This window comes from Galeopterus variegatus, unplaced genomic scaffold, assembly GCF_000696425.1.
Source record: "Galeopterus variegatus unplaced genomic scaffold, G_variegatus-3.0.2 Scaffold7199, whole genome shotgun sequence".
NCBI classification, from domain to species: Eukaryota; Metazoa; Chordata; class Mammalia; order Dermoptera; family Cynocephalidae; genus Galeopterus; species Galeopterus variegatus.
The window spans coordinates 1-27,124 of record NW_007733310.1 but is presented as its reverse complement, the minus strand read 5'-3'; the positions used below and the strand labels follow the sequence as shown (position 1 = coordinate 27,124).

The 27,124-nt window shown below is 38.2% G+C and overlaps 1 protein-coding gene across 1 annotated transcript in view; it reads right to left on the bottom strand.

The window, feature by feature from the left end:
* The window catches only part of ARHGEF6 (Rac/Cdc42 guanine nucleotide exchange factor (GEF) 6), a 45,362-nt gene extending 19,125 nt beyond the window's left edge, over nt 1-26,237 (bottom strand). Inside the window, exons 1-6 of the mRNA XM_008591699.1 lie at nt 26,148-26,237; nt 22,970-23,065; nt 21,288-21,410; nt 4,721-4,859; nt 2,153-2,212; nt 435-581 (exon numbers count right to left, since the gene is read on the bottom strand). Coding sequence (XP_008589921.1) covers nt 435-581; nt 2,153-2,212; nt 4,721-4,859; nt 21,288-21,364 — 423 coding nt within the window. The 5' untranslated portion in view covers nt 21,365-21,410; nt 22,970-23,065; nt 26,148-26,237. The remainder of the gene's footprint in view (nt 1-434; nt 582-2,152; nt 2,213-4,720; nt 4,860-21,287; nt 21,411-22,969; nt 23,066-26,147) is intronic.
* Nucleotides 26,238-27,124: the final 887 nt, after the last annotated feature.

Genomic DNA, 27,124 nt, shown 5'->3' with positions numbered 1-27,124 from the left:
TCTCTCTCTCTCTCTCTCTCTCTCTCTCTCTCTCCCCCCCCCTCCCTCTCCCCCCCCTCACCCCGTGAAAACATGCAGTATTACTCTTTCCTCGTCTGGCTTATTTCACTTAACGTAGTTTTCTCCAGAGTCATCTAGTCATCTACTTCTTATGAACTCTATTGTTGACATTGCACAATCTGACTTTGACTATTTGGTTTTGTTTTCTACTTGCAACTTGTGTTTTAATCTGTTTTTAATGAGTTTTTTGAAAGCAGAGATCATCGCTTATTTTTCCCTCCTATCTCCCACAGCACCTAGCATTGTGCTGGGCAAAGAACAGGTGTTCACTTTCTGATTTGAATGTTCAAGCACTTGACCTTGATGGAAGAACAAGTCAAGGAAGAAAAGGATGAAAGATGGAAGAAATGGTATTGAGATTTGAAACGCCTTACCTCACATGTTCCATACTGCAGCATGACTTGTGACATAAAAATCACATTTCCCAAGGTTTTAATATCCTCCCCTTCCCATGCCTGAATAGGTTCAGAAAGTATCTGCAACTCCAGCTGCTTTCTCTTTCTCAGATCTTGGCACTGCCCCTACAGAACCAAAGCAGAACATAATGGAATAAGAATTCTTAGGAAACAGATCTAAAATAAGATCAAAGATGTGGCTTTTGACTCTTAGATATTTCCACTGAGTCCCTATTCCTCACCATGGATCCCATGACCACATCCATTCTTGACAGACAGAAAGAGCCATTACCTTAAATCTTTAGCCTTTAGCCCCCAAAAGTTTTGTGAAGAGGAGCTACTTTTCATTTTGCCAAAGCAGCAATCATTGCTTCAGAAAATTTGAGGTTATCTTAGAATAATTTAATAGCATTCATTCCAAATCAAATACAAAAATAAGCATACGGTTAGTTATGTTACTGTTTCCAAATAAATGTAATGTAATAGTTTTGATGGGATCTGTTTTCTACAAAGTCTGTGCTGTCCCTTTCAGTTAAATGGAGACTTGAAGAAATAAATTCACTGCACACATATTTTTGAAGTACCTATAGCAGGAATAAATATACTGCAACCATCAAAGCACATTTTACAACATGTTCAGAAAGAAGTATGGTTTTGTTTTGTTTTGTTTGACGGCTGGCCAGCATGGGGATCCGAACCCTGGACCTTGGTGTTATAGCTCTGTGTTCTAACCAACTGAGCTAACCGGCCAGCCCCGAAATATTTTTTTTTTATTTTTCTGAGAGGCATTTATATTCCATTTACATAGGAAAAAATAAAAGACACAAATTATATAAATACCATGGATTTTACTGGACTGTTCTATTAGGTAGAGCCATGTAAAACTGCCACTATTTGTTTTTGACCTATAACAACAGCAATTTAAACCTAATACCTTACTCTGGTCTTTGACTGGCTGTTTAACCATGAACATGTGAGTTACTTATCTTTCAAAAGCAATAAAAATGAGGTGATGGTGAATGTTGCATCACAGCCTTACAGCAAGGGTCAATAACTAAACATTGATCCAGATCCCTTAGAATGCTACAGAAATGTCTAAAATCAAGCTAAAGTATATTGAACCCAACGTAAAGTTTTCTTTCCTTCTAAAATGGCACCAGGTGGTTTTACATCAGTGGCTTCAAGAAGACACATTAACCACCATGCTCAAAATACAAGATTCCAGTACCATTGATAGCAATCTATATAACACAATTGTATTTGAGTAGTTTGGTTTCCTTTCAGATTTGATGAAGGATTTCTTTTTCATATGCAAAGAACAACCTCATACCTTTTGTCATACGTAGTCGAATCCAGCATTGATGCTAATCAGTGATGACGAGTTACAGAGACATAAGGTGAGCAATGGGGGTAAAGACAAAGAGACGAAAGGAAACCCCCCACCTACACACTGATGCTTAATGTGGCCGAGACTTCAAATGTGATTGCTTTATACCTTCAGCCTGGCAACCTTTCATAGGTAAGCATGATTTTTGGAGGACAAAATTAAATAAAACAATCACTGCGATACTGTCACGAAAGCTTATTGTTTCCATTCTAAAGACCTTTGCATAAGGAAAGAAACATTACATACAAATCACTCTTTCAGGAACAAAGGCATACAAAATGGAGAATTATAATTTTAGAGCACCACCTACCATGAGAGCTTTGAATGCTATGATTGCTTTCAGAATATCCTGATGATCTGGATGAGTATCCTATCAAAGGAATACATTTGAAAACAATATTAGAAGAGAATGGATCAGTGGTTGCCAGGGGCTAGGGGCAGGAGGGTGTGGCCGTAAAAGGATAGCAAGAGAGAATTTGGAGGGATAGGGAACTGTTCTGTCTCGATTGTGGTAACATGAACCTATAACTGTGTTAAAATTCACAGAACCGTGCACCATAAGAGAGAAGTCAATTTTACTGTATGTTAATTTAAAGATTAAAAAATAGAACAGCATTCGAGCATTTGGAATCTCAGCACATCCAATGATTAAGTGATTGAGAAGTTAAGACAATTGGACACTGTACCCCACAAATATGTACAAGTAAATGTTAAATTTGCTTTAAATTTTTTTTAAAAAAATGAAGACAATGGTAACATATTATACATTCAGTAACAACATAGCAGGTGTGGTTATTGAGGCAAGAGTTCTTATTTACCTTTTTGCTGTTTTACTTTACATAATCAATATTTAATAATAAATGTGATAATTAAATAATTATTTGGGGGACATCATTACATCATGTCATCATTAGATGACAGGAGGTGGGGAATTATGGACACAGAGTGGTGGTAAGAAAAAAATCAATCTAATCTCATTTCCTAAAATGCCTCCGTTTTCTTTCAGCAGTTTCAACATGGCAGATGGGGAAAATTTCCAAGTTTCATACCATGTGCTCCTTCTTAAGCAGGGCTTTTACATATGGTCTGCAATTCCGTGATACTTGCCACTCTGAGAAGTGGGCAGGTTCAAAAATGTCTTTGAGGAATTTGCATCTCCATAACTGTTTATGAAGGGAAGGTAGAGATTCTTGGGGCTAGATCTGTACCTGACATTGGGGCATATGGAGTACACAGGTATACCTGACCTTGGAGATATATATATACACCTAACCACTGGAACTCAGCTGAAGTAATAAGAAGACCAAATTTCCTGTTCAACCAGTCTTGGGTGATAATATACAAAGCTGAACAGACTACAGGTCTGACCCAAGCCAAGAATGGTATTGCTCATGAAAAGTAAGGTTGTATTTCTTTATAGTATAATTTATTCTTACCCAAATTAGCTGACAACTGAGAATTTCAGGTACTATACTACTGTTAGCCAGCAGCCATGGCAAATGATCAGAAATCTGGATCAATTGTCTCACCCAGTGGTGAACTAGGACCAAGGGTGTGTATCATCTGCTGGTGGGAAACAGAGGGCAACCAAATACATGTGAACAGCAAATGGAGTCTCAATAGGCACCACTGTAAAGGAGGCCGAGACAGAGGATCCTGACAGTAGGAGCAGCTGGGGTTCTTTTCTCCCCAAATTAAGTGCATATTTGTACTTCAGCACTGAGAAGTAGCAGAAACAGGCTACTAGTTTCTGGATTTTTGTGATAAGCAAGGAGGGGCAAACCTCAAACGGTTCTGGCAAACTGGTTTGGCTTATGGAAAGGCAACCAGAGGTCAGCACCTTCCCAAGCCCTAACTGAAATCTCGTTCTGGCAGCCTTTACTCACCAGCTCCCCACTGCCTCCAGCTTTCTGGTAGGTCAACTACTCTGAGAATATGCTTTCACTCAGAGTACATGCTTTCAATCCTTATAAACACTGACAAGCCCGCAGCGTGCAACCTTTTACTTTAAAGATAATCAAACCCTTTAAAACCTCAAAACCTTTCCCCAGACACAGGAAGAGCGACTGAGGTAAATGCAGCCTCCCCCAGGGGGCCCTCATCTCCCACCCCCATGCACAATTGCCAAAGAATGGCTCAAGGAGCTATCCCTCCTGATTGGTTTTTAATAACAAGGATTTGGGCTCTCGATAAAAAAAATTCAATTATCAGGTCTCACTGCAAATTTTAATATTTAAAAAAGATTATAGCTATGCCACAATACCAGTAAACTGTAAGTTTATAAGCAAAAATGTGAGGGGAATTTGATGCAAATGTATTGATGCATAGAGAGTTACACTAATATTGAATCCATTCATTAACTTTTAAGAAATATCAGAATCTTCCATTGTAATCCAGAGACAGAAAGCTGAATGATCACAGTATTCTAGAGATAAATATTCCTGTCTATAGTGAATGTGTTCTTTGTATTTTCTGATGTTGGTTTGCTTTATCCCTCACAATAAAGTTGGTTAATATACCAGAACAGCAGAAGATTTCTTGGTCTGATTTTGACTGAACCGCTATCTACAGATGAGAAAGCAAAAGAAAACCTAAGCACAGACTCGAGGGAAGTAGCAGGACCGAGGCCTGGGAGAGAAGACGGGGGAGGGAGAATGATCATGAATATTTTGTAAGAAAGAACGGGGGGATCATGTTTTGCTACATAAAGATGAAAACCAGAAGCCTGGGAGAAGGAAAGATTAGATAAAGTAAATTTTGAAACCATGACACTTTCTAGATTCCTCAGCAAGACGACTTTGGAGGCTGACTGGCTGCGTCCTCCAGAGCAGAGGCCCATACCTGGTTCACCAGCTTGAAAACGCTCGCCTTCCCTTACCTCCATATGCCGTTCCAACTCTTGCAAGAGAGTGACATACTTTTCCAGTCGCATGAATGGTTTGCTGAGGCTTGTTGTTAAAATGAGGATACCTGGGCTGGATGCACCTTGATTTTCCATAAATTGTTCTAGATCATCACTAGCAAAAGAACAAGTATAGTTTTGTTACTGCTGTATATCCCATATAAAGAATTAGCAACCTAACATTATTTTACTCTATTTCGCATGCTGTAAAATCACATAAAAAATTGTTTCACTAGTCCAAATGCTGTTCGGTTCATTTCAACTCAATTTAATCAGCCGTTATTCAGCTCCTCCTATGCAATCAGCACTGGGGCTCCAGTGGTGACCCAGACATTTGTGTTCCCTAGTGTCACTTACTCATTCAACAGTTATTGATGAGCATCTGCTAAGTGACAGGCTCTGTCCTCTGAGGAGGATTCAGCAGTGCACAAAACAAAAACACCTATACTTGAAGAGCCTGCACCCGTGGACATGGGGCACACAGTCTATCAGATAATCTCAAACTAAGGTTTGAAAAATAGATTTTCTTAAGCACTTCAGACATTCTAGTTATTGGCTGGTCAGATGCCAAGGGTAGCAACTCACCAAGCGCTCCCTATCACCTGTTTGTAATGTTCTAGAATCAAGTCCTACATTCAGATAGCAGCATGTTTATAATGACTAACCGCAGAGTTACTTAGCCTAGGATCTGAAACCAGGGCCGTGGGCTACCCAAACACTTCTATAAGGCGGCAACTTGGTGAAAAACTGTATTAATATTTTCTGAACTATGTCCTGTAAATGTCCAATTCTAACTGGTGCTTTGCCAGCCCTTCAGCACCCTTCCAGATCATCTCTTTTCCACCAATAGGGACGTTGGGTCCTGGGGCTGCAAGATCATTTAATATACATTGTGGCAAAATGTTATTAGAGAAGGAAACCTACTGCCTAGCTGACCACATGCTTTGAAACTTTTGCTTTATCACCTGACTCCTTTCCCTTTCATATTCAGTCCCAAGTCTTCTCAGGTCTGTCTATTCCTTTCCAGTCTCACTGCCACTGCTTTAATTCAGGTCTTCATCTCAGCCCATCTGGCTCACTTCAACAGATCAAATGGGGTTGGCTGGTTAGCTCAGTTGGTTAGAATGTGGTGCCGATAACACCAAGGTCTGGGATTCAATCCCTTTACTGGCCTACCATCACACACACACAAAAAAAGAACAGAAAAGAAAAATAGACCAAATGATCTCCTGGCTTCCATGCTTTTTCACCTTCAAACCGCCCTGCAGACCACCACTTTGGCCCCATTGCTTTCTTACTCAAGAATATCTGAGAGCCTATAAGACCACGTCTTAACTGTTTAATCTCCTACTGGCCCCACCAACCTTTCTCATCACTCCTCAGCAGAAACCCCCTACTGCAAAGTGACCTATTTATTCCCCTAGAACACACCTTATGCAGTGCTTCCCAACTGTGGTGTGTCACAATAGGTTGGGAAGTGTGTTCAAAGAAACTTGCTTTCAGTCATAAAGTACTAGGGGGGTTGGGAAGGCAGTGGATTGCAGGTTACCCCTATTACTAATAGACAATTTCCCTTCTTGGGTTTTTGTGAGCAGTGGAAAAAAGGATGGAGTTTCAGCTAATGCACCAGCAGCCTTGAGTCACACAGCATGACACAGACGTCAGAGGACAAAAGGGCTATTAATGGCTGCCTTAACAGACGCTAGATCACACCTGAGTGGTCACATCTAACAATCACTGCTGACCATTTTTTCAGTTATTGCAGTCTTGTTTCAGAAACAGTCGAAGGGAGGGCCGGCCCGGTGGCGCACTGCTACAGTGCGCCGCTTGGGAAGTGTGGCAGTGCTCCCGCCGAGGGTTCGGATCCCACATACAGACCGGCCGCTCACTGGCTGAGCGAGGCGCGGGTGCATCACCGAGGGTTGCGATCCCGTTGCCGGTCCCAGTCCGGTACGGGTGCGACACTGAGGGTTGCGATCCGTTGCCGGTCACGAAAAAAGACAAAAAGGAAAAAAAAAAAGAAAGAAACAGTCGAGGGGAGAAAAGTGCCCTGGACTTGGAGTCATAAAACAGATTTGAAAGACACTGGATGAGTTGCCTGAGCCTCAACAGACACGTCTGTAAGAAAGAGACAGAATCTCCTTCCTGATAAAACTGTGAAGATTATATATTGGGGTTTTTAAGACTGCTATTTCATGCTAAGATCTTTACAGGCATTCATTCTCCACACTTTACAGATGAGAAACCTGGACTCATGAAGGTTGAGTAAAAGCTAGTAAGTAGCTAAGGTGGGGTTCATACCCAGGTCTAAAGTCAAAGCTGCAAGTCTTTCCAGGACACCACACTGCCTCTCTACGGGAAAGTATTTTGTAAACTTTAAAGTAGTCAGTAGATGCTTTATTATTATTATTATTCCAAGACAAACACCTTGCTAAAATCATATCTTTAAAAACTACCAGTACCTGAGATTTCCAACCTAATGGAAATTCAGTTGATGTTTAATTTCCATCCAAGAACACAAAGTGCATAAAGAAGTTTGCAAATTCATTACATATGAAATATAATTAGGAAAATAACTCAGATTTGGAGAGTGCATTTAAGTAGAAATGTAATTTGGAGAAAATCACTTTCTAATTTCTTTTCAATTTGGTAAACAAGTCTTATTTTTTCTTTCCATGACTAAATGACTGCACGCATCCTCAATGTTCTACTCTGATTGATGCAAGAGTTACAGCAGTTAAAAGCAAATGCTAATGTGTACTTTGTAATTACTTTCCATGCAGTCTTTTAACTTCTAGGCTTGCTAAATTTTATAAAACAACTTTTAAATTTTTTCAACATAACATGAGATTACCATCTTAGATTAAAACACGAGTGAGAAGAAAAATAATTTTTACTAGTGCAACAGAACAAAACTGTCTATAAAGCCACCGCCTATCATGATAAATAGAATCTAAAAGACACATTTTACTTAGCCAAATAAACTTAATATGTATATTAATATTGTTATACACAAATATAATACATCATTGCACCCCAAAACAATCTGTCTTTAAAAACTGAAGTTTTCAATTTTATACAGCCTATTTGAAATGGCAGTGGGTTGAGACTTGCTTTTCAAGCTTAAGATGTTTTCTATATGTGATATGATACAATAGAAGCAGTTCTCAATGTATAAATGCTGTTTGAAACCCAAAATACATTTATCTCATAGAAAGCATGGTGGATGGGGCTCTGGTACATTACAGGTTGGGCTGGAAAGCTGGAAAAAAACTATTATAAGCTATGATAACACTACAGAGCTTAACCATGTCATATAAGAGTGCTTTGGTGGAATCTTTGTATAGATTTCTAATTTGAATGATCATGACTCTACCTAGCAGAGGATCAGAGATTCCTCCTCCCCACCTCGCTGCCTCCCCCACCAGCCTTTCACTGGGAATCGCTGTGGCCTGGAAAGGGGAGGTGTGGCAAGAGGAGCTTGAAGGTCCGGGCCTCTGGCAAGTGAAAAATCCCAGGGGTGCTGTTCACGCTGGGTTGGGTGGACCCCTTTTTTCCTTTTTCATGCACCCAGTTCCAGAGATTAGGCTGTCTGCTTCTTTTTTGTACCCACCACTTTCTGCTTGTGATCAGTCTCACTCGCCCCCTTCCCTGGTTTCCTCAAAGACAAAAATAGAACAGCACCTAGGCTCTGAATTTTTCCTATGACCTTTGTCCCCAAAGCAAGTAAGCACACAATTCTTTGGGGTTTTCTTAAAGTCTTCATTGCTGGCAACAATGGTAAACAGAGAGTGAATAAAACTAACAAGAGGAAAAGTACACAGTGGTGTTTGTGGCAGTCGCCACCATAGAAACAGAAGGGAGGTCCAGATCTGTCTTAGCGCCAACTCTGCTCCTCTCCCCACTCGCTCTTTTAACCCTCTCCCTTGTGAAAAGGATCAGTGCTATGCCGAAGCAGGGAGAGAAGTGGGTATTTTTGTTAAGGGAGAGGTTATTCCCAGGAAGAAACAGGAGCTGCTTTTGCAAGCCAGCAGGGGAGAGACAGGGGAAATCCCAAAAGACCTCACCCAGGGGATAACAAAAGACTGGGGCAGCTATTCAAATATATGCAAATATGAGGCCACAACAAGGTTGGACTCTGATTATATATCCAAATTCAGTCAATACATTACTGCATTTTTAACAAGGCACCTGCATGCAATCATACATTTTATTTTTTTTTTCAATTGACACGTATTGATTGTACAGATTTATGGAGTACAGACTTATATTTCAATACATGTATACAACGTGAGATGACCAAATCAGGATGATTAGCATATTCATCATCACAAAAATGTATCATTTCTTCGTGATGAGAGGATTTGAGCTCCTCTCTTCTAGCCATTTGAGAACATACAATAAATTAGTGTTAACTATAGACGCCTAGCACTACTCTACACCACTAGAACTTATTTGTCCGAAGGCCGGATGCTTTCTCGTGGCCAATTGTCACAAGCATTTCTGGTATGATATTGCCACCTACAGGCCGAAAGGAAGAAGTTCACCCCAGCATTACAGCTTGCACAGGGAAAGAACAGATAACCACCAACGTCCCTATTTCAGCTGAAACCTTCATCTAAAACATTTTCATCCGAATTTTCTGTGGATTTCATTCAACTATGCTTTGTCTCTAATATTTCAGTATAAACTACCATGAGATTCATGTAAAATAGCTGATACTATATTAAAAGCACATTTGAGGAAAAACCCAAAGTATTTTCATTCTGATCCCTCCCATGTAAATAAACCAGTAACATAAAAATTCAGTTTTATGGAGACTCCAGTGAGTCTTCCATCATTTCAAGGGATATTATAAAATTCTCAAAAAACACCACTAAGCAAAATCAAGCAAACAGGGAATTCCCACAAAAGTTAAGGATCTTTAAATCAACTGTGTAACAAACTTTAAATCGCAATATTTGAAGGAACCTCTACTGTTATTTATAAAATTAAATTCCTAACATAGGTAAATGCAATCAGTAACATTTTAGCACATAGAGTTACAACATAAACTTCTCTAAACGTCACAGAAAGTCTGCTATTTGAGGTAAACCTTTTCTTTCTGGTATTCATCGAGAATTGCTCTTCTCTTGTCAAAAGGTAAAGAACATGTGTTCATGTAAATAGTGACCTAACATGAGTGGGACCTTATCTTACTGGTATTAAGGAATTTGCCCTTATACACACAGGATGTTTGTGTATCCATCAAAGGAAAAAAGCCTCTGAGACATTTTTTCTTTACTGTAGGTATGTAGCAAAGTATGAAAACATTCTTGGAAATGATAAAACAAATTTAGGACTATGGTTCCCTCTGGCGAGGGAGAAAGGAGCAGGAATTATTGGAGAGTATACACAGGACCTGAACTGCATCTATAATTTGTTTCTTAAGCTGAATGGTGGGTATGTGGGTGTGTGTTATATTATCTTTGTTCTTTGTATGCTCAAAATAGTTTTGTATGCTTCTTTTTCTAAAAAGCAACTAGTAGCCAGTAGACAGAAGACAAATAAAGTAGATTTGGGGCATGGTGACAACTACGTCATGCTCTATGCCAGGTACTTTGTATACATTATTTCATTTAATCCTCACATCAACCCTGCAAAGTAGGTGGTTTTACAAATGAGGAAACTAACTCATTTTATAAGTGAGGAAATTAAGGCGTAGATGTCAAGTGAATTACCTTAGGTAACACAGCTTCTAAGTGGTAGAACTGTGAGCTGAGACAGTATTAAAGTGGTAAAAAGTTTAGTTTTGATCAGGTAGGGGCACATAAGGACTTAAAATGATATGGTGAGGAGTTCCACTTTCAGGATGGTCGCATGATATGCTCATTGGACCCACTTTCCAATGAAATGAGCATAACCACTGGAAACTATAAAAACAGACTTGAGTCTCTAGAAATTATCCTAATGGCCTACAATAAATGAAAAAACATTTACTCAAGAAAGTTTACTAAAACTCAGTAAAAACGGAGCATTTGTGGCATTTGAGCCATGACCTGGTCTCTCCTTCTCTCATTCCTCCCATCTCAGCCCGACAGAAGTTCTACTCGAGGCAAGTGTGGCCAAGAAGACAGGCTCTTCTCACCCTCAGCTCCCAGTCAAAGGTGTGATACCTCAGCAGAAGGGCAGGCCAGTGGTACATCTCATCCCCTCCAACTCTTAGTAAAAAAGGCTACATTCCCAGTCAGTGTGGCCGAGAGGTCAAAAGCTCCTTTGACCCAGCTTCCACACATAGGGTGGAGGCTCTACCCCAGGACTGGCAGGCTGAAAATACTGGTGCCCCCTAAACCTCACCCCAGCTCACTTGCAGGGCAGAGGTTCCATGCTGGCAAAGGCAAGTTGAGAAGACCAGAGGCTACCACCCTATCCAGCCCCTAGACTAGTGACTAAAAGATTTTGCCCAGGGGACTTCTGGTCAAGATGGTGGACCAGGTCCCCACTGTCACTCTCTTCCACAAGTCAACCAATTTACAACTATTAAAAAGCAATGACAGCCAAGCTCGGGCCACTAGAGCTCAGGGGAAGAGGAGGAGAGACCTACGGAGTACATGAAGGCAGGAGAAGCCACAGTGAGAGAAAGAAAAAACTGCTCTGAACATTTCGAATTCTGGCTGCATCCAGGCTGGAGCTGCTGAACATATGGAGCAGGAGCTGGCAAAAGCTGCAGCTATGCCCTTTGGATGGAGTTGCTTGCAGGCAGCAGGGGAGAAGAGGGCCTTGGTGGCCCCCAGGCCAGCAAGACCACTAATAGGGATCCCATGGACCCACATAAGACTAAGGAGCCACGACAAATAAAAAAAGGAGCCACTCAGAGGCCAGTGAGTCATTACAAGGGACTAGAGCACAGCCTGTTCTGTGGGAAGTGTTTGGAGCATGGGTGGTGGGGGAGACAGGCCTACTGGGAGAACACTGGGGCACAGCAAGGACAGCTGATCTGCCCCCAATCAGCAAAGGACCACTCAGAGGAGACTGGTCAGGAATAAAGAATTGCATGGGGTGCAGTTTGATGAAAAGACTCAGGCCCAGACCAGTGTTCCTACACAACCCAGGTGCAGCGGATTTCACTAGACCCAGAAGTACCTGTAAAGTCGACCATTAAACCCTGAACTGCACAAAAAGCCTTCCCCATGGAATCAGCAGCAAAGCAGCAATTTGGCTCAACCACACAGCTCAAGTACTGGTTCCCACAGCAAGTTCCCCCACTTTAGAAATAAGCAAAGGACAACAAATTGGTTCCAGCACAGAGTTTAAGTGATGGGAACAGCAAATAATCCAACACAGAACTGAAAGAAAAAACAGTACCCACTGGGGCCTGCCTGGGGTCCTGGGGCATGGAACCAGGAGCCACCAGCAACTAGGTAAGGAGCATGCCAAAAACATCACCTCCATGTGGGTGGCCCACCACAGCCACCACAATAACCACAGCTGCCATGAAAGTGGCTCGATGCCACAACCACAATGCAGATGGTCCACTGGCCACTGGAGTGCATTGACAGAAGGAGAGTCACCAGCAGAGACCAAAGAAAAGAAGAGGATATTTCTCTCCACACAGAAGAAGCATCTGCTCTATGATAATATTGGGGGACCTGAACACACCTCTCAGCATTGGACAGATCATCTAGGCAACAAATTAACAGAGTAACCATTACCCTTTCAGAAGGAGAGAAGAAATCTAGGGCTATTAGAGCTGAGAGGGGGGAGGGGTATGGGGAGAGACTGGACAAGGGGCATAAAGAATAAGTATAATTTGTAACAATATATATGGTAGTAATATTGATTTGATCAACATATGTCAATGTTGAACCCCCAAAATTTGTATAATCAACTATGATTCAATAAAAAATAAAATAAAATAAAATAAAATATTACTCTCATTGAAAAAAAAAAAGATTTTGCCCAGGGGGAGAGGCAGTTCATAGGAACAGAGAGCTCTGAAGCTCTGCCAAAGGAACTGGTTTTATTTGGAAAAGAGTGTGGGGAAATTCAAGCCTAAGGGCTCTTGCAAAAACAATACAAATTTTGGTAGTGAGCAAATAAAAAGAGACTGGTAGCTCCTCTTACCTAACAGCAGCAAGCTAAACCGAGAGGCCAGCTAGATCACCAAAGAGAATCAGGGAAAGAGACAGCTAGGAAGTGGTAAGAAGGGTCAGAACAAACCTCAAAATCTGTTCTCAAAAACTACTTCTGCTTGAGCTTAATTAGATCAGATAGTAGAGCAATTCATGCCCCAGGGAACTGTTAACAACATTAGAGCCAATCAGCTGGAAATTAGTGGAGCCTGGGTGTGATACTAAATGGGGCTGAACAGAGATTAAGGAGAGAGACAGTCAAAGAGAGCCCTGCTAAGGCTGGCCAGTTAGCTCAGTTGGTTAGAGCACAGTGTTGTAATAACAAAGTCAAGGGTTTGGATCTCCATACTGACCAGCCACCAAAGACAGCCCTGCTAAAACCACTGCCATTTCAGGGTGACTGCCTGCCTGATCAAGGCTGTGCCCTCTGAGGAGTGATAGCAGAGGTTGTACACAGCTGGGGAAATAGACTTCACTAAAATAGTCCAATCAAGTTACTAAACAAGCAAATAACAACAAAAACAAACCCCAGAGAAAGGGCAATGGAATCAGCATCCAGAGTTGTGAAACTAAAAATTACCGAAAATGTCTAGTTTTCAACAACAAAAATTTCGTGTCATGCAAAAAAAAAACAAAAACAGGAATATGTGACCCATACACTAGAGGTAAAATAAGAGGCAAGAGAAATTGTCTATGAGAGTGACAAAATGTTAGACTTAATGAAGACTTCAAAGTAGCCATTATAAATATGTTAAAAGAACGAAAGGAAACCATGCTTAAAGAAGTAAAAGAAACTATGATGACTGTGTCTCATCAAATAGACAATATCAATAAAGAGATAAAAATTATTTTTTTTAGAAGATGACTGGTAAGGGGATCTTAACCCTTGACTTGGTGTTGTCAGCACCATGCTCTGCCAAGTGAGCTAACTGGCCATCCCTATATAGGGATCCGAACCCGTGGCCTCGGTGTTATCAGCATCACACTCTCCCAGGTAAGCCATGGGCCGGCCCTAGAAATTGTTTTTAAAACAATAGAAATTCTGGAGTTAAAAAGTACAATGACTGCAATTAAAAATTTTATTAGAAGGGCTCAACAGTATATTTGAACTAACAGAAGAAAGATCAGTGAACTTAAAGACAAATTGATAGAGATTATGCAATCTGAAAAACATAGACTTAAAAAAAATAAAGAAAATAAAGAGAACCTCAGAGAAATATGTGACATCTTTAAGCACAACATATGCATAATGAGAATTCAAAAAAAATAGGAGAGAGAATGGAGCAGAAAAAATATTCAAAGAAACAAAGAAATAATGACTGATAAGTTTCAAATTTGAGGAAAGTATTAACCTACACATCCAAGAAGCTCAAAGAATTCCAAGTAAGATAAATGCAAAGAGATCCACACCCAGACAAATTATAGTAAAAATGCTGAAAGACAAAGAATAAGAGAAAATCTTGAAAGCAGCAAGAGAAAAACAACTTATCATAGGCTAGGGAACCTGGCTAATGTTAACAGCTGATTTCTCATCAGAATCATGGAGGCCAGTGGGATAAAATATTCAAATTACTGAAAGAAACAAAACTGCTAACCAAGGATTTTATATCCATCCAAACTATCTTTCAAATCTGATGGTGGAATGAGAATATTCCCAGACAAATAAAAACTGAGAGAATCCTTTCCTAAAAAGCCCACCTTACAAAAAATACTAAAGGAAGTTCTTCAGGCTGAAAAAAAGTAAATCCAGATGTAAATTCAAATCCATGTATAAAAACAAAGAACACTCATAAAGGTAATTATGCAATCATAAAATACAATATAAATACATACTTTTTCTTCTTTTAACTGATATAGAAGCAATTGTATAAAACAAAATTATATAATTTTATCATTGGGCCTGTAACATACAGAAATTTAATATATCTGACAACCACAGCACAAAGGAGGTGGGTGAGAACAAAGGTCTACTGGAGTAAGGATATGATACCTGATAGTAACTCAAATTCACCAAAATACATAAAGAGGAACAGGGATGGTAAATTAGAAAGCTGAAAAAAAAAAAACAGTATAAATATGCCTTTGTTCTCCTTTCTTTTCTGTTTAATCAACAGGCATAAAATTATATTAAATAATTATAAGAATGTATTATTGTGTTTATAGTGGCAAAAAAAGAAGAGAAAACAGCTATATAGGAGTTATATTTTTATATCTCACTAGGATTAAGTAAGCATAAATATGAAGTAGATTCTGATAAGATATATATTGAAAGACCTGGAGCAACTACGAAAAAACCCTCAAAATTACAGTAAAAAAATCATTACAGGACTTTTGGTTTTAGCTTTGACGTGTAAAGAGTTTAGAAATCATCACTACTAGCCTCATAATAAGAAACATGCTGAACAAACTGAAAAATCAATGGCTTTTCTTAGATTCACTTGGAATTGAAATCACAGGGATAAACCATTACCCCAAAATCTGGAGAGACAGGAGAATACAGATAATTACAGCTGAGATTAGCTTCCCTAAAGCAGAAGCCACTGGAGCCAGTAACTGTAAGGAACACTCAAAGAGTAATTTTGACGAATTGCTGGAGTCTGAATGTGGACCAACTTGAGAGTTAAAATCTCCTCAAGGCCCAGTCTTGGGGAGGGGGCAACATTTTTGTGGGTTTTGCATCCAGGAACCCAAAAAGGTTTTCACAGTGAAGATCAGAGAAAAACCCCCTTATGTTACAGGGAGGGGAAGTAACCATTTTTAAATAATCCCAGAACATTCTCCATAACAAAGTCCTGCCTTCCAAAGGAAACTACATTGCCAGAGCCTTAGCTGACCTAAGGAAGGAACAATAGGTCAGCTCCAGCCCTCTCTCATCTTCCTGTCATATGTGAGAGGAGAGAAAAAAGCTAATAAGTGCTTCTGAAGATCAAATCCCAGGAACTCAGGTCCACTAAAAAACTGAGATTTATTCATAACATTATAGAACCTTACCACCATATCAACAGGGCTCCAATATAATAACAGCAGATTACAGCTGAGAGAGCTATAAGACACAAATTCTTTTTATAAAAGAGTTCTTAGGAAACCCAAAGATAGTAAGGGAGAAAAAAGAAAACTAGAAAAAACTAAAACCCCTAGTTCTTGCAGCTACTGCAAACATTAAACACAGCCAAGCTTCTAGCCAGATTAATAAGAAACTTCACACTAAAAGCCTAATTCCCTCAATTCCCATTACTCAATATATTATGTCTGGCTTCCAACAAAAAATTACAAGGCATGCTAAAAGGCAAGAAAAAAACACAGTCTGAAGAGACAAAGCAAGCTTCAGGAACAGACTCAGATACAACACAGATTTTGATATTATCAGTTAGGAAACTTAAAATAAATACAGTTAATATGTTAAAGGCTTTAATGGAAAAGGTACACAACATGCAGTAAGAGATCAGTAATGTAAACAGAAAGATGGAAACTCTAAGAAAGAGTTTTTAAAGTAACAGAAATCAAAAACACTGTAACAGAAATGAAGAATGCCTTTGATGGTCTCATCAATAGACAGGACACAGCTAAGGAAAGAAACAGTGAGTTTGAAGTTATGCCAACAGAAATTTCCTAGACTGAAATGTAAAGAGAAAAAAGAATTCTAAAAATGGAAGATAATATCCAAGAACCATGGAACAATTACAAAAGGTGTAACTTGTGCACAATGGGAATACAGATGGGAAAGAAAGAAAGGAGCAGAAGAAATATTTAAAGTAATAAGGGCTGAGAATTTTCCAAAATTAATGACAGATACCAAGCCACAGATCCAGGTATCTCAGAGAACACCAAGCAGAATAAATAGCAAAAAAATCTACACCTAGCCATACCATATTCAAACTGTAGAAAAAAGCAAAGACAAAGAAAAACTTGCAAGAAGCCAAAGGGGGAAAAACATCTTACCTATACAAGAATAGGGATAATCACATCAGATTTCTCATTAGAAACCATGAAAGCAAGAACAGAATGGAATGAAATATTTAAAGCGTTGAAAGAAAACATGACAACCTAGAATTCTAAATGAAGACTTTCTCAAACAAAAACTGTGGAAAATTGTCACCAGAAGACTTGCTTCACAAAAAATGCTAAAATAAGCTCTTTAGACAGAAGGAAAATGATATAGGTAGAAAAACTTGGATCCACATGAAAAAAGGAAGAGTGTCAGAAAAATAGTAAATGCAGGTAAAATAAAATCTTTCTTTTTTCTTATTCTTGATTGATCTAATAGATAACTGTTTATTGAAAGTAATAATAGCAACAGGGTATTGGGTGATTGTACCTTATGGATAAGTGAAATTAATGAAAATGTTGTAAGAGATGAGATTGAGGAATTAAGAATACTCTGTTATAAGGTACCTGAACTATCTATGACATAGTATAGTGTTATGTAAAAGTGCTGTCAGATTTAGTTGAAAATAGGTAACAGAAACTTAAGGGAAACTACTAAAAATTTTTAAGAAGTATAATATGCTAAGAAAGGAAAGAAAATAAAATCATATAAATTGTTTAATAAAAACAGAGAAGGCAGAAAAAGGGGTAAAAAAACAAAGAACAAGTTTAATGAATAGAAAACAGTTACAAACATGGTAGATATGAACCCAAATATATATCATTAATAACTTTAAATGTGAATGGTTTAAATACACTGATCAAAAGACAGAGACAGTCAGAATGGATAAAAACCAGAACTCAACTATATGTTGTCTACAAGATGCAGATAGATTAAAAGTAAAGAGATAAAATATATAATATATTAACACTAATTGGAAGAAAACTGGACTAGCTACATTAATTTCAGAAAAAGCAAATTTCAAATCATAGAAAATTACCAGGCATAAATGGGAAAATTACATAATAATAAAAGAGCCAATTCTTCAACAAGACATAACAATCCTTAATGTGAATGTACCTAACAACAGAACATTAAAATACTTGAGGTAAAAATTGATAGAACTGAAAGGAGAAATAGATAAATCTAGTATTATGGTTATAGACTTCAGCATCCCCTATCAGTAATTGACAGATTCAGCAGGCCAAAAATTAGTAAGGATAAAGTTGAACTGAACAGCACCATTGATCAAGTGCTTCTAATTAACATTTATAAAATATTTCATTCAACAACAGCAAAATACATGTTCCTCTCAAGCTCACATGAAATATTCACCAAGATAGATCAAATTCTGGGTCATAAAATACAACCTAAATTTATAGGAATAGAAATCAACAAATGGTGCTGGGGCAATTGGACATCCACATGCAAAAGAATGAAGTTGGACCCCTACCTCATACCATATGCAATAATTAACTCAAAATGGACTAAAGACCCAAATGGAAAAGATAAAACTCTTAGAAAACAGTTAGGCATAAATCTTCATGACCTGAATTAGGCAATAGTTTCTCAGATATAACACCAAAAGCACAGGCAACAAAAGAAGAAAATAGATATGTTGGACCAAAATTAAAACTTAAAATTAAAACTTTTGTGCTTCAATGGACACCATTAAGAAAGTGAAAAGACAACCCACAAAATGGCAGAAAAATTTTGCAAATCACATATCTGGTAAGAGTCTAGTATCCAGAATATATAAAGAACTGTTGTAATTCAACAATGAAAAGATGAAAACCTGACTTAAAAATGGGCAAAGAATTTGAGTAGACATATATCCAAGGAAGATATTTAAATAGCCAATAAGCAAGATGAAGAGATGCTCAACATCATTATCCATAAGAGAAATGTGGAGTGACTATTAATGAGTATGGGGGCTTTTTTTTTTTTTTTTGGTGGCTGGCCAGTATGGAGATCTGAACCCTGGACCTTAGTGCTATAACACTGTGCTCTAACCAACTGAGCTAAACAGCCAGCCCAGGGTATGGACTTTCTTTAGGGAGTAATAAAAATGTTCTGCAACTAGAAATGGTAATGGTTGCATAACTTTGTGAATATATTAAAAACCACTGAATTATATACTTTAAAATGGTAAACTTTATCTCAATAAAAAGACAAATAACCCAATTTAAAAATAGGCAAAGGATCTGAATAGATGCTTTTCCAAATGAAGATGTACAAATTGCCAATAAGTTCACGAAAGATGCCCAACATCATTATTCATTCGGAAAATGCAAATCAGTATTACAGTGAGAAACCTCTTCATAACCACTAATATGGCTATAATCAAAAATACTGACAACAACAAATGGTGAGGGTGTGGAAAAAGGAACCTTCATACACTGCTGGTGGGAAAATAAATTGGTGCAGTCACTTTGGAAAACAGTGTAACAGTCATTCTAAAAGTAAAACAGTTACCACATGATATAGCAATTCAACTCCTAGGTATCTACCCAAGAGAAGAAAACATGTCCACACAAAGACCTGTACATGAATGTTCATAGCAGCACTATTCACCATTCATAAACTGGTAAATGGAAGAACAATCAGTGGTATCCATACAATGCATTATTATTTGGCAATTTAAAAATGATGTACTGACACCTGCTACAACAAAGACATGCTAAACAAAAGAACCAGACACAAAAGGCTATATGTTATATAATTCTACTTAAATGAAACGCCCAGCATAGGCAAATCCAAGTATTTTAGTGTGGTTTCCTTGGGCTGGTGAGGTTGGAGGAAAATGGGGAGTGACCGCTAACAGGTATGGGCTTGTTCAGAGAGGGATGAAAATGTTCTAAAATTGATTGTAGTGATAGTTTCACAACTCTATAAATATACTAAAAATCATTTTACTGTACACTTTCAATGGGTGAATTGTATGGTATGTGAATTATCTCAATAAAGCTGTTATTAAAAAAGGAAATAGTAATGGTCTATTGCTTAAGCTGGATAATGGGTACATGGGTGCTCATTTCATTATAATTCTTTAAATTTGCCTTTAAATTATTCTCTTTGTGGATAAAATATATACCTCAATAAATACATTTTTGGAAGTCTGACAGACCTGGATTCTGGCTCAACCACTTAACAGCTATGAGTTCTTGAGCAGATTACTTAACCTAACCTTCCAATGTCTTATCTGTAAAGCAGAGATGGTAATAATAGTAACTCTCTCATGGGCTTTTACATCATGTGCCTGGCACATTGTCAGCGCTATTATTAGTTAATGTTATCTATAAGCAGTTGGGCCACTTGACTAAAAATCCCAGGTTCGTGGCCTCTCTTTCTTTAAACTCCAACTTCCATATTCACTATTCCATAAGAGTTCAAAATTTTGAGCAGGGGAATAAAATTGACCTTCAAGTAGGACCTATTGAATTCAACCTTTAAAAAGCCCTTACATAAAACTCTATAAAACCAATAAAGCTCCTAATGAACCAGGACAAAAACCAAAATTTCTGCCACTTCTTAGGGTTGGTGTCAACTAATGTTCTAGTGTGGCTTTAGGAGTTCAAATCCAGGCCAGATTAAGAGAAGAACACTCTTCAGTCTTGAGCAGCCTCCAGAATCTATGTCCATTCTGAACCTAGTCCCCAAGTTAAGTCAACAGAGTCTCCATATCTTGGTCTTGCTATTGTCCCACCTGGATTTCTAGCAAATGACTTCCCAGGTGAAAGTGCGACTTCCAGTCTATCATACAGTTTTCTGGCCCAAGCGAATGTGTCAGGGATGGGTAGTCGGAGGCTAAGGAAGGGTAGGAGAGATGTGGCATTTATCTAGGTCCCTTGCAAAGACTCTTATTCTTAAAGGAAACACTATTCTATTGTTCTTCATGAATCCAAAACAATTTATATCCATGTATAATTATTATGAGTCCTTTGCTTAAAGTACTATCCCACAGCTCACAGTAAGTGTTGGTTTCCTTCTGCCTTTCCCTGCCAATACCTGCCTTTTAGCCACATGGCTGCTTGAGATTTCCTCTACTCAGACAAGGGAAAGCAAAAAGAGATAAACCTAGGCAGTTTAGCTGTTTGTCAGCAACTCAGATAAAACATTCACTGGGGCAGGGGAAGGCTAAACCATTGGATCTAAATAGAATTTTGCTATAGGAAAGCCTTCCCTGACCTTTCTCCCCACTAACTTGATACCATCTTGCAAAGTCTCACAGTACTAAGTACTCTTTTGTAATATAACATGTTTACAATGTTTAATTTAATATCCGTATTTTCCCTAAGATCCTATGCTCCATGAAGGGAGGGGCCTTCTCTCCCTTATTCACTATTATATCCCCATCAGCTAGTACAGGGCCTTGCACATGGTAGGTGCGCAATAAATTATTTGATGAATTAATGATGATTGATCTAGGTAACAATGAATCAATTCCTGGCATCATGAATAGGGATAATCAAGAGTTCAACCGGAGACTTTGGATTTCCAAATAAGGTGGTCGTAAGAAAGGATCTCATTGCAAAACAGCCTAATAGTGGAAATATTAATGACTTACCTGTGCTGGGTGAGCACGTTTACAGCCGAAGGATGGTTTGCACAGTAAGCCAGATACATAGATTTAAAATGAGGCATGAGACTCAGTAGACAACCTCCTACTCTGTGTTGGTTTTCTGGAAACCTGTAAGCAAAACAGGTGAATCGTAGAATACGAAATAGGAAACAGGAGGTAAAGGAAGTTGATTCCAATTAAAATTGGCAGCACAGTAAGTCTTTTGAATGTTTTGCAAAGTTAAAAGAGAAACTATATTACAGCCATTTTATCCATGAAATTCAGGTTCTTGATCACTGCTTTAAATGCTAGCCACCAAACATAGCTATAATATGTAGGGTCAGATACTTACTTGGAATTAGTAGGTAGGGTTGTTTGTTTGTTTTACTTTTATTTAGCTATCTATATATAGTTGGTGGTGGTTGGTCAGTACAGGGATCCAAACCCTTGACCTTGGTGTTATAACACCACGCTCTAACCAATTGAGCTAACTGGCCAGCCCGTTTGCTTGTTTTTAATCTTACATTAAAATTTAGCTGGGCACACTAAAAATACTTTCGGATAATTTATATGAAGTTAAAGTACAAACAAAACTAATCAAATCCAAAAATGACACACCACAAAAGAATAGTATTTGGTGGCCTGGTGGTTGCTAGGCAGGGTGGCCTGGAGATTTTTTGTAATTAATTTTTTTTAAATTACAAGCCAGCTGTTTTCATTTGTAGAAAAAGCAGAAAAGCACAAGAAAGAAAAAAACTACTCAGAATCCCACCATTTGGAGAGATCTACTATAACAATTTTGGCATATTCCTTAGACTTTCTCTATAAAATGGAAAACATAAAGATTATAAATCTAGTTTGTAATCTGCCCTTCTCACTTAGTGAATATCCTTCCATATCAATAATCTTGATCCCTACTGGCATTTGAAGGGGCTCCTAGGGTTTCTTTAGTGTGGGCTCTCTCCATCTTCCACCATGGACAGCCACCTGTGTCCCACAAAGCTCAAGAAATATTCAATAACCCCTATTTCCCCATAGAGATGAAAGTCACCAACTTCTCCAAGACACGCTGCGTGGAAAATTAATCTTGCTACAGAAGTATATTGCCTGATGATCAGTACGGTTCACTCTGTAGTAGGAAGTTGAATACCTCAACAATCCAGCTAGCTATCAAAAAAATGTGTTGTGGTTCACACAAAAAATATACCTTTTTCTCCCATTTTCTATGTGTTTCAACTCAATATAATATAGTAGACACGATACCAGGAGTGATTAAAAGAGAACAAACTTGTGAAACTGAATGAGTAATCTGAATGACTTTTCCAAGTAATTTGCAATCTACAAAAAAAAAAAAAAAGTCTAACCGATGTCAAAGGCATCCTCCACGGTCAGTTAAGACCTTATGTGCCTTATACTAACCAGAAACGGTAAACTGATGTAATTTTTAATTAAAGTCAGAAATAATTTACTAGATGTAGAACTCTTCTGATACACAAGTGGTTTGAGGCTGCAGACACTACCACCTAGTGCATTTTCTCTGTGTTGTTACTTTGTTCTGGGACAATGTATCAAAATTTTAACAAATGTATAAATATAAAACGCCCTTATCTATGGCAGCAGTTAAAAGGAAAACAAAAACACAAACAACAACCTTGCTGGCTATCCTAAAAGAAATATGGCATGCATACTTTGAACATTCTTCCAAGGCTTGGCAGAGTGTTTGTTGAAACGTGCATACGTCCTCGAAGTTTCCCAGTAAAGATGTAAACTCCACAGTACTCAGACTGAAAAAAAAAAAAAAATACATGTAGTTTCAGTTAATAGAACTTGAGGATCCTTTAGTTATCTGTCTCTAGTCTAGTTAGCTGATAGTTAGCCCATATCTGAAAAATACAAGGGAAGCAATCCCTATTTTGGACTTTTGCTTTTTAATTTACACCAACTCTACGGTCTTAGGCAACTTTCTTAAGCTTCTTTCCTGAATTTCCCTTTTCTATAATAAGAATAATGGATTCTAAAGAAAATGAGTGGTCAAAAAGAACACTCGGGTATTTTATAAAGCAGTAAGTAAATTAATAACAGTGCTTAATATATCTAAGTGTCTAAATATATAAAATACATCATGGCTAGAAATAAGCGTAAAAACTTTTGAGCCCTTTCCTCTAGAGGAACTGGAAAACTAATTGAAAGAAATGATATATGCTCATCCAATTCATAAGAAAAAATATCAAAATCAGCTTTCTCCTAAACTAAAATTCTCATAAATCAACTGGAGGGAATCTTTATGGGAAGAAGTAGGAGGGAAGAAAATAGCACTAATTTTCTACTTATTTATTTGTTTTTGGAGTGGAGTCAAATAAAGGCAAACTGAACGGTTTTATCCAGGACCTCTGTATGAAGAATGTTCTCATCCATTCTTCCCTTAACAAAACAGTATGTGATAAAAAGAACAAGATCCAACACTCATACAGCACCGAGCACTTATGCAAGCATTTTACAAAAAAGAACGCATTTTAACCTTACAATAAATCTGTGAAGAAAGTATTATTGCTGTCTCCATTTTGCAGGTGAGGAAACTCAGGCCCAGAGAGGTTAAGCAAATCACCCAAAGTCACAAAGTCAGTGAATGCCAAAGACAGAAAGTGAACCAAATCATTTTAGCTCCAGAGTCCATGCTCTTATCCACTTTGGGGGAGAAAAATTTTTGGAAGGTTTGCTTAAAAGGACAGTGTTTGCTACATATTCTTTCTCCTTAAGAGTATAGTGATACTAGACGAGCATTTGCAAGAGAATAATTTTTGCTAATAAAAAAAGGGAAGACCCAAACAAACATTGCCAGTAACCCCTAGAGTATAAAAAGCTCCTAGTTCCTCTGCTATAGTGCCCTCTTGAACCACAAGCTGGAAAACCCCTATTATGGGTGTCAAAAGTGAAACCTTCAGCCAGCCAGCTTCCCCAGCTCAACGTTGCTCTCCCATAGTAGCAAGAACCTGAGTCGGGGGTTTACCTAATTGGAGGCTTATTTGGCCCCTTTAGAATCAAACAATAAACAGTCTGGTTTGTTCAAATCCCTTTGGGGCCAACAAGACAGTCAGAACTCATGAAAACTTACTGTAGCTGCATTCTGAGTTTATTTAGGAACGGTGCAGGTCTGACTCCGGTCTCTCACGTCCTCTGCCCTGGCTCTTTTCCTTTCCTCTCTTTCTGGTTCTTGATTGCTAATCAGTCCTCCCTTCGTCTGAAATCTTACCATCTCCCCTCCCAGGGAGAAACTTCAGTTTCCCTCTCCTCCTCTGCTTGTCACCTCCAGAAAACAGAAAGCACATTTCCCTCGGTGACATGAGGCACAGTGGATCCAGTCTGGCTATGTACTGGCTGTGTGATCGGCAAAGCAGAAAACCTCTCTGGACTTCAGTTTCTTATCTGTTCGATGGGGATAGTCATTTCTCCTAGGGCACTAGACCCAATGATTTACTAAGGCTCCATTCAGCTCTAAGAACTATGATGCACAGAACACTTCATTTGTCACATAATAATAACCAAAAAATAAAAATAAAAAACAGTTTGTTGTTGATCATGTTTAAACTCTTACGACACAGGAATGCAAAATCCTTTTATACCGAAGTAAGACTCCCATAGTGCCATGAGAACAACCAAGTGGGAAACTTAGGAAGACATTATGCCTAAAAAAACACGATTTTTAAAAAGGGAGAAAAATGGTGAAATATACTAAACTTACTTAAGCCTGAAGTTGATAGTTCAGGCAACTACCCAATAAAAGTAAACTCTTACTGAGGCAAAAGTGGAGGCTTTTTGCCTTCCATTATATGGGCAGACTGCTAAATTTTCTATTTGACTTATAGATCATGATCTCAACGTTACTCAATTCAATTCTTCACAGATATGTACAATCAACTATTTTATGTACAAAAAAATAAAAATAAATGAATAAATATGCATTCTTGCACTTGCCATATTTATTCATTTTCTTCAAAATGTAAATATCTTAACACATGTTGCAAATGTAGAGAAATAAGTTAACTTTACATCAAAGAGCAAACATCTCACAAATGGCAACAAGAGACCAGCTGTATTGAAGATGTTTGATATTGCTTTATGTCTATATTAATAATAAAATATTTTTATTCACTAAAAAAAATCATGATTTCTAGTGAAACTTAGTGAATTAAAATAAAAACGCAGCTAAACACAGTTAGCCACTATTTGTTAAATATGCTGTGCCTACAACCAGAAAGAAATGAATAGTCAATATTTTTCTTTCACATAAAATAAGTTTTCAATTTAGGCCTTAAACAATTACTTCAGATTTCTAAGACCAAAATAAAGTTTGAACATGTTGTTTTAAAAAACACTTTAACATCTTTCCATCATTCACATTTTCCTGGGTGAAATACTGGCTTGAATTGCTCTTATGACCATTCACAAAATGCCATGCTCTTTCCACTCTCAGAGCATGGGAAAGAGGTTCTGCCTGGGCAAGCAAAGGTCAGAGTGAGCACAAGAATTTCCAGTTTATGTGCTTTCTGAATAAAAGCACCAGGGAGTCCTTTTTCTGTAAGGTAAAACCAGACACATCACTTTAAAAACGTACAAAATAAAAATTGTAATAGGCAGAAATGCAGATCTATTCGCTCCTTCTATAGCCAGAAGAGAAAGAAAGCCAGGCTCTCCAAAAGCAACATCTTGCATCATTTCTGTTGCCCTGACCATGTTCTTGGCAACCTGTGATCTGTGGAAATTCTTTTAAAGGTCAAAATCAATTATTCAGTGACATAAGAGTAATGACTCCATATGCTGACATTATCTTGCTTTATTTAGTAGAGGGTTTAAAATAAAAAATCTTACTTGTTATTGGACTGCAGGGGTCTTAAGTAAGTAACAAGGAGAGACTGAAGTTCTTTAGCATACTCCTTCTCAGTGTCCAGGATGTTCTGTAATACCTATGGAGGAACAAAGGTCAAGGTATTGGAATTGCCAAGACAGTCCAAGATAAAATACAGCTTTAAATCTGTTAACCAAATTGCTATGGAGAAAATTTCTATTTATTCAGGCTATTACTGTAAGTAAGGATCACAAGATCTAAACACACTTTGTTCAATCTAGCAAACTTATGATTGCATGAAACTGGTTATATTGCATAACTCATACAAAAACAATTTTTCAGTTATCCGTAACTGGAGGGACTTTGCCATTTACACAGTACTGTTCAAAATGTTTTCATGTGCTTTAAATCATTTTATGTTCAGAAAAAGTCTCAGTTAGTTAACAAAGTATCATTATTCCCATTCTATGGATGAGAAAATTGAGACCAGCTACCTTAAGACTTAGAGATTTGATGTCAGGATAAGTTAAGGACAACTGTGATGTCAAACACCACAAAATAATTTGTTTAAGTTATGTTTCTGATTAGACCTTTAGGGAACAAAATTTGAGATACAATGAATTTTTTTAGCAGCATTAAAGCCGGTCTTTTAATAAAGGTAAAAGGTGCTAGTGTAAACAATTCAAAGAGAAAAGCAGGCTGATGTGTGAGGAATTTAACAAGGGAAATATGAAAGGATGACAGGACCCAAGCTGACAGTTCACCGAGAAGTTCCGCTTTATTTGAGAGTGAAGCATACATTTGTAGAGAGCTGAGTTCTGGGAGAGGGTGGTTAGTACGCAGGGCGGTGGCTGATTGGTCGGAAGGGCGGGTGATGATTTTGATAGGCCATACTATGGTGCCGGCGGGAATGTTAGGACCCAGAAGAGAAGCCAGAAGGGTGCCATGTTTTAGGGAATGTCTCCTTTGGGGTTTTATGGGGCCCTACATTCCTCCCTTT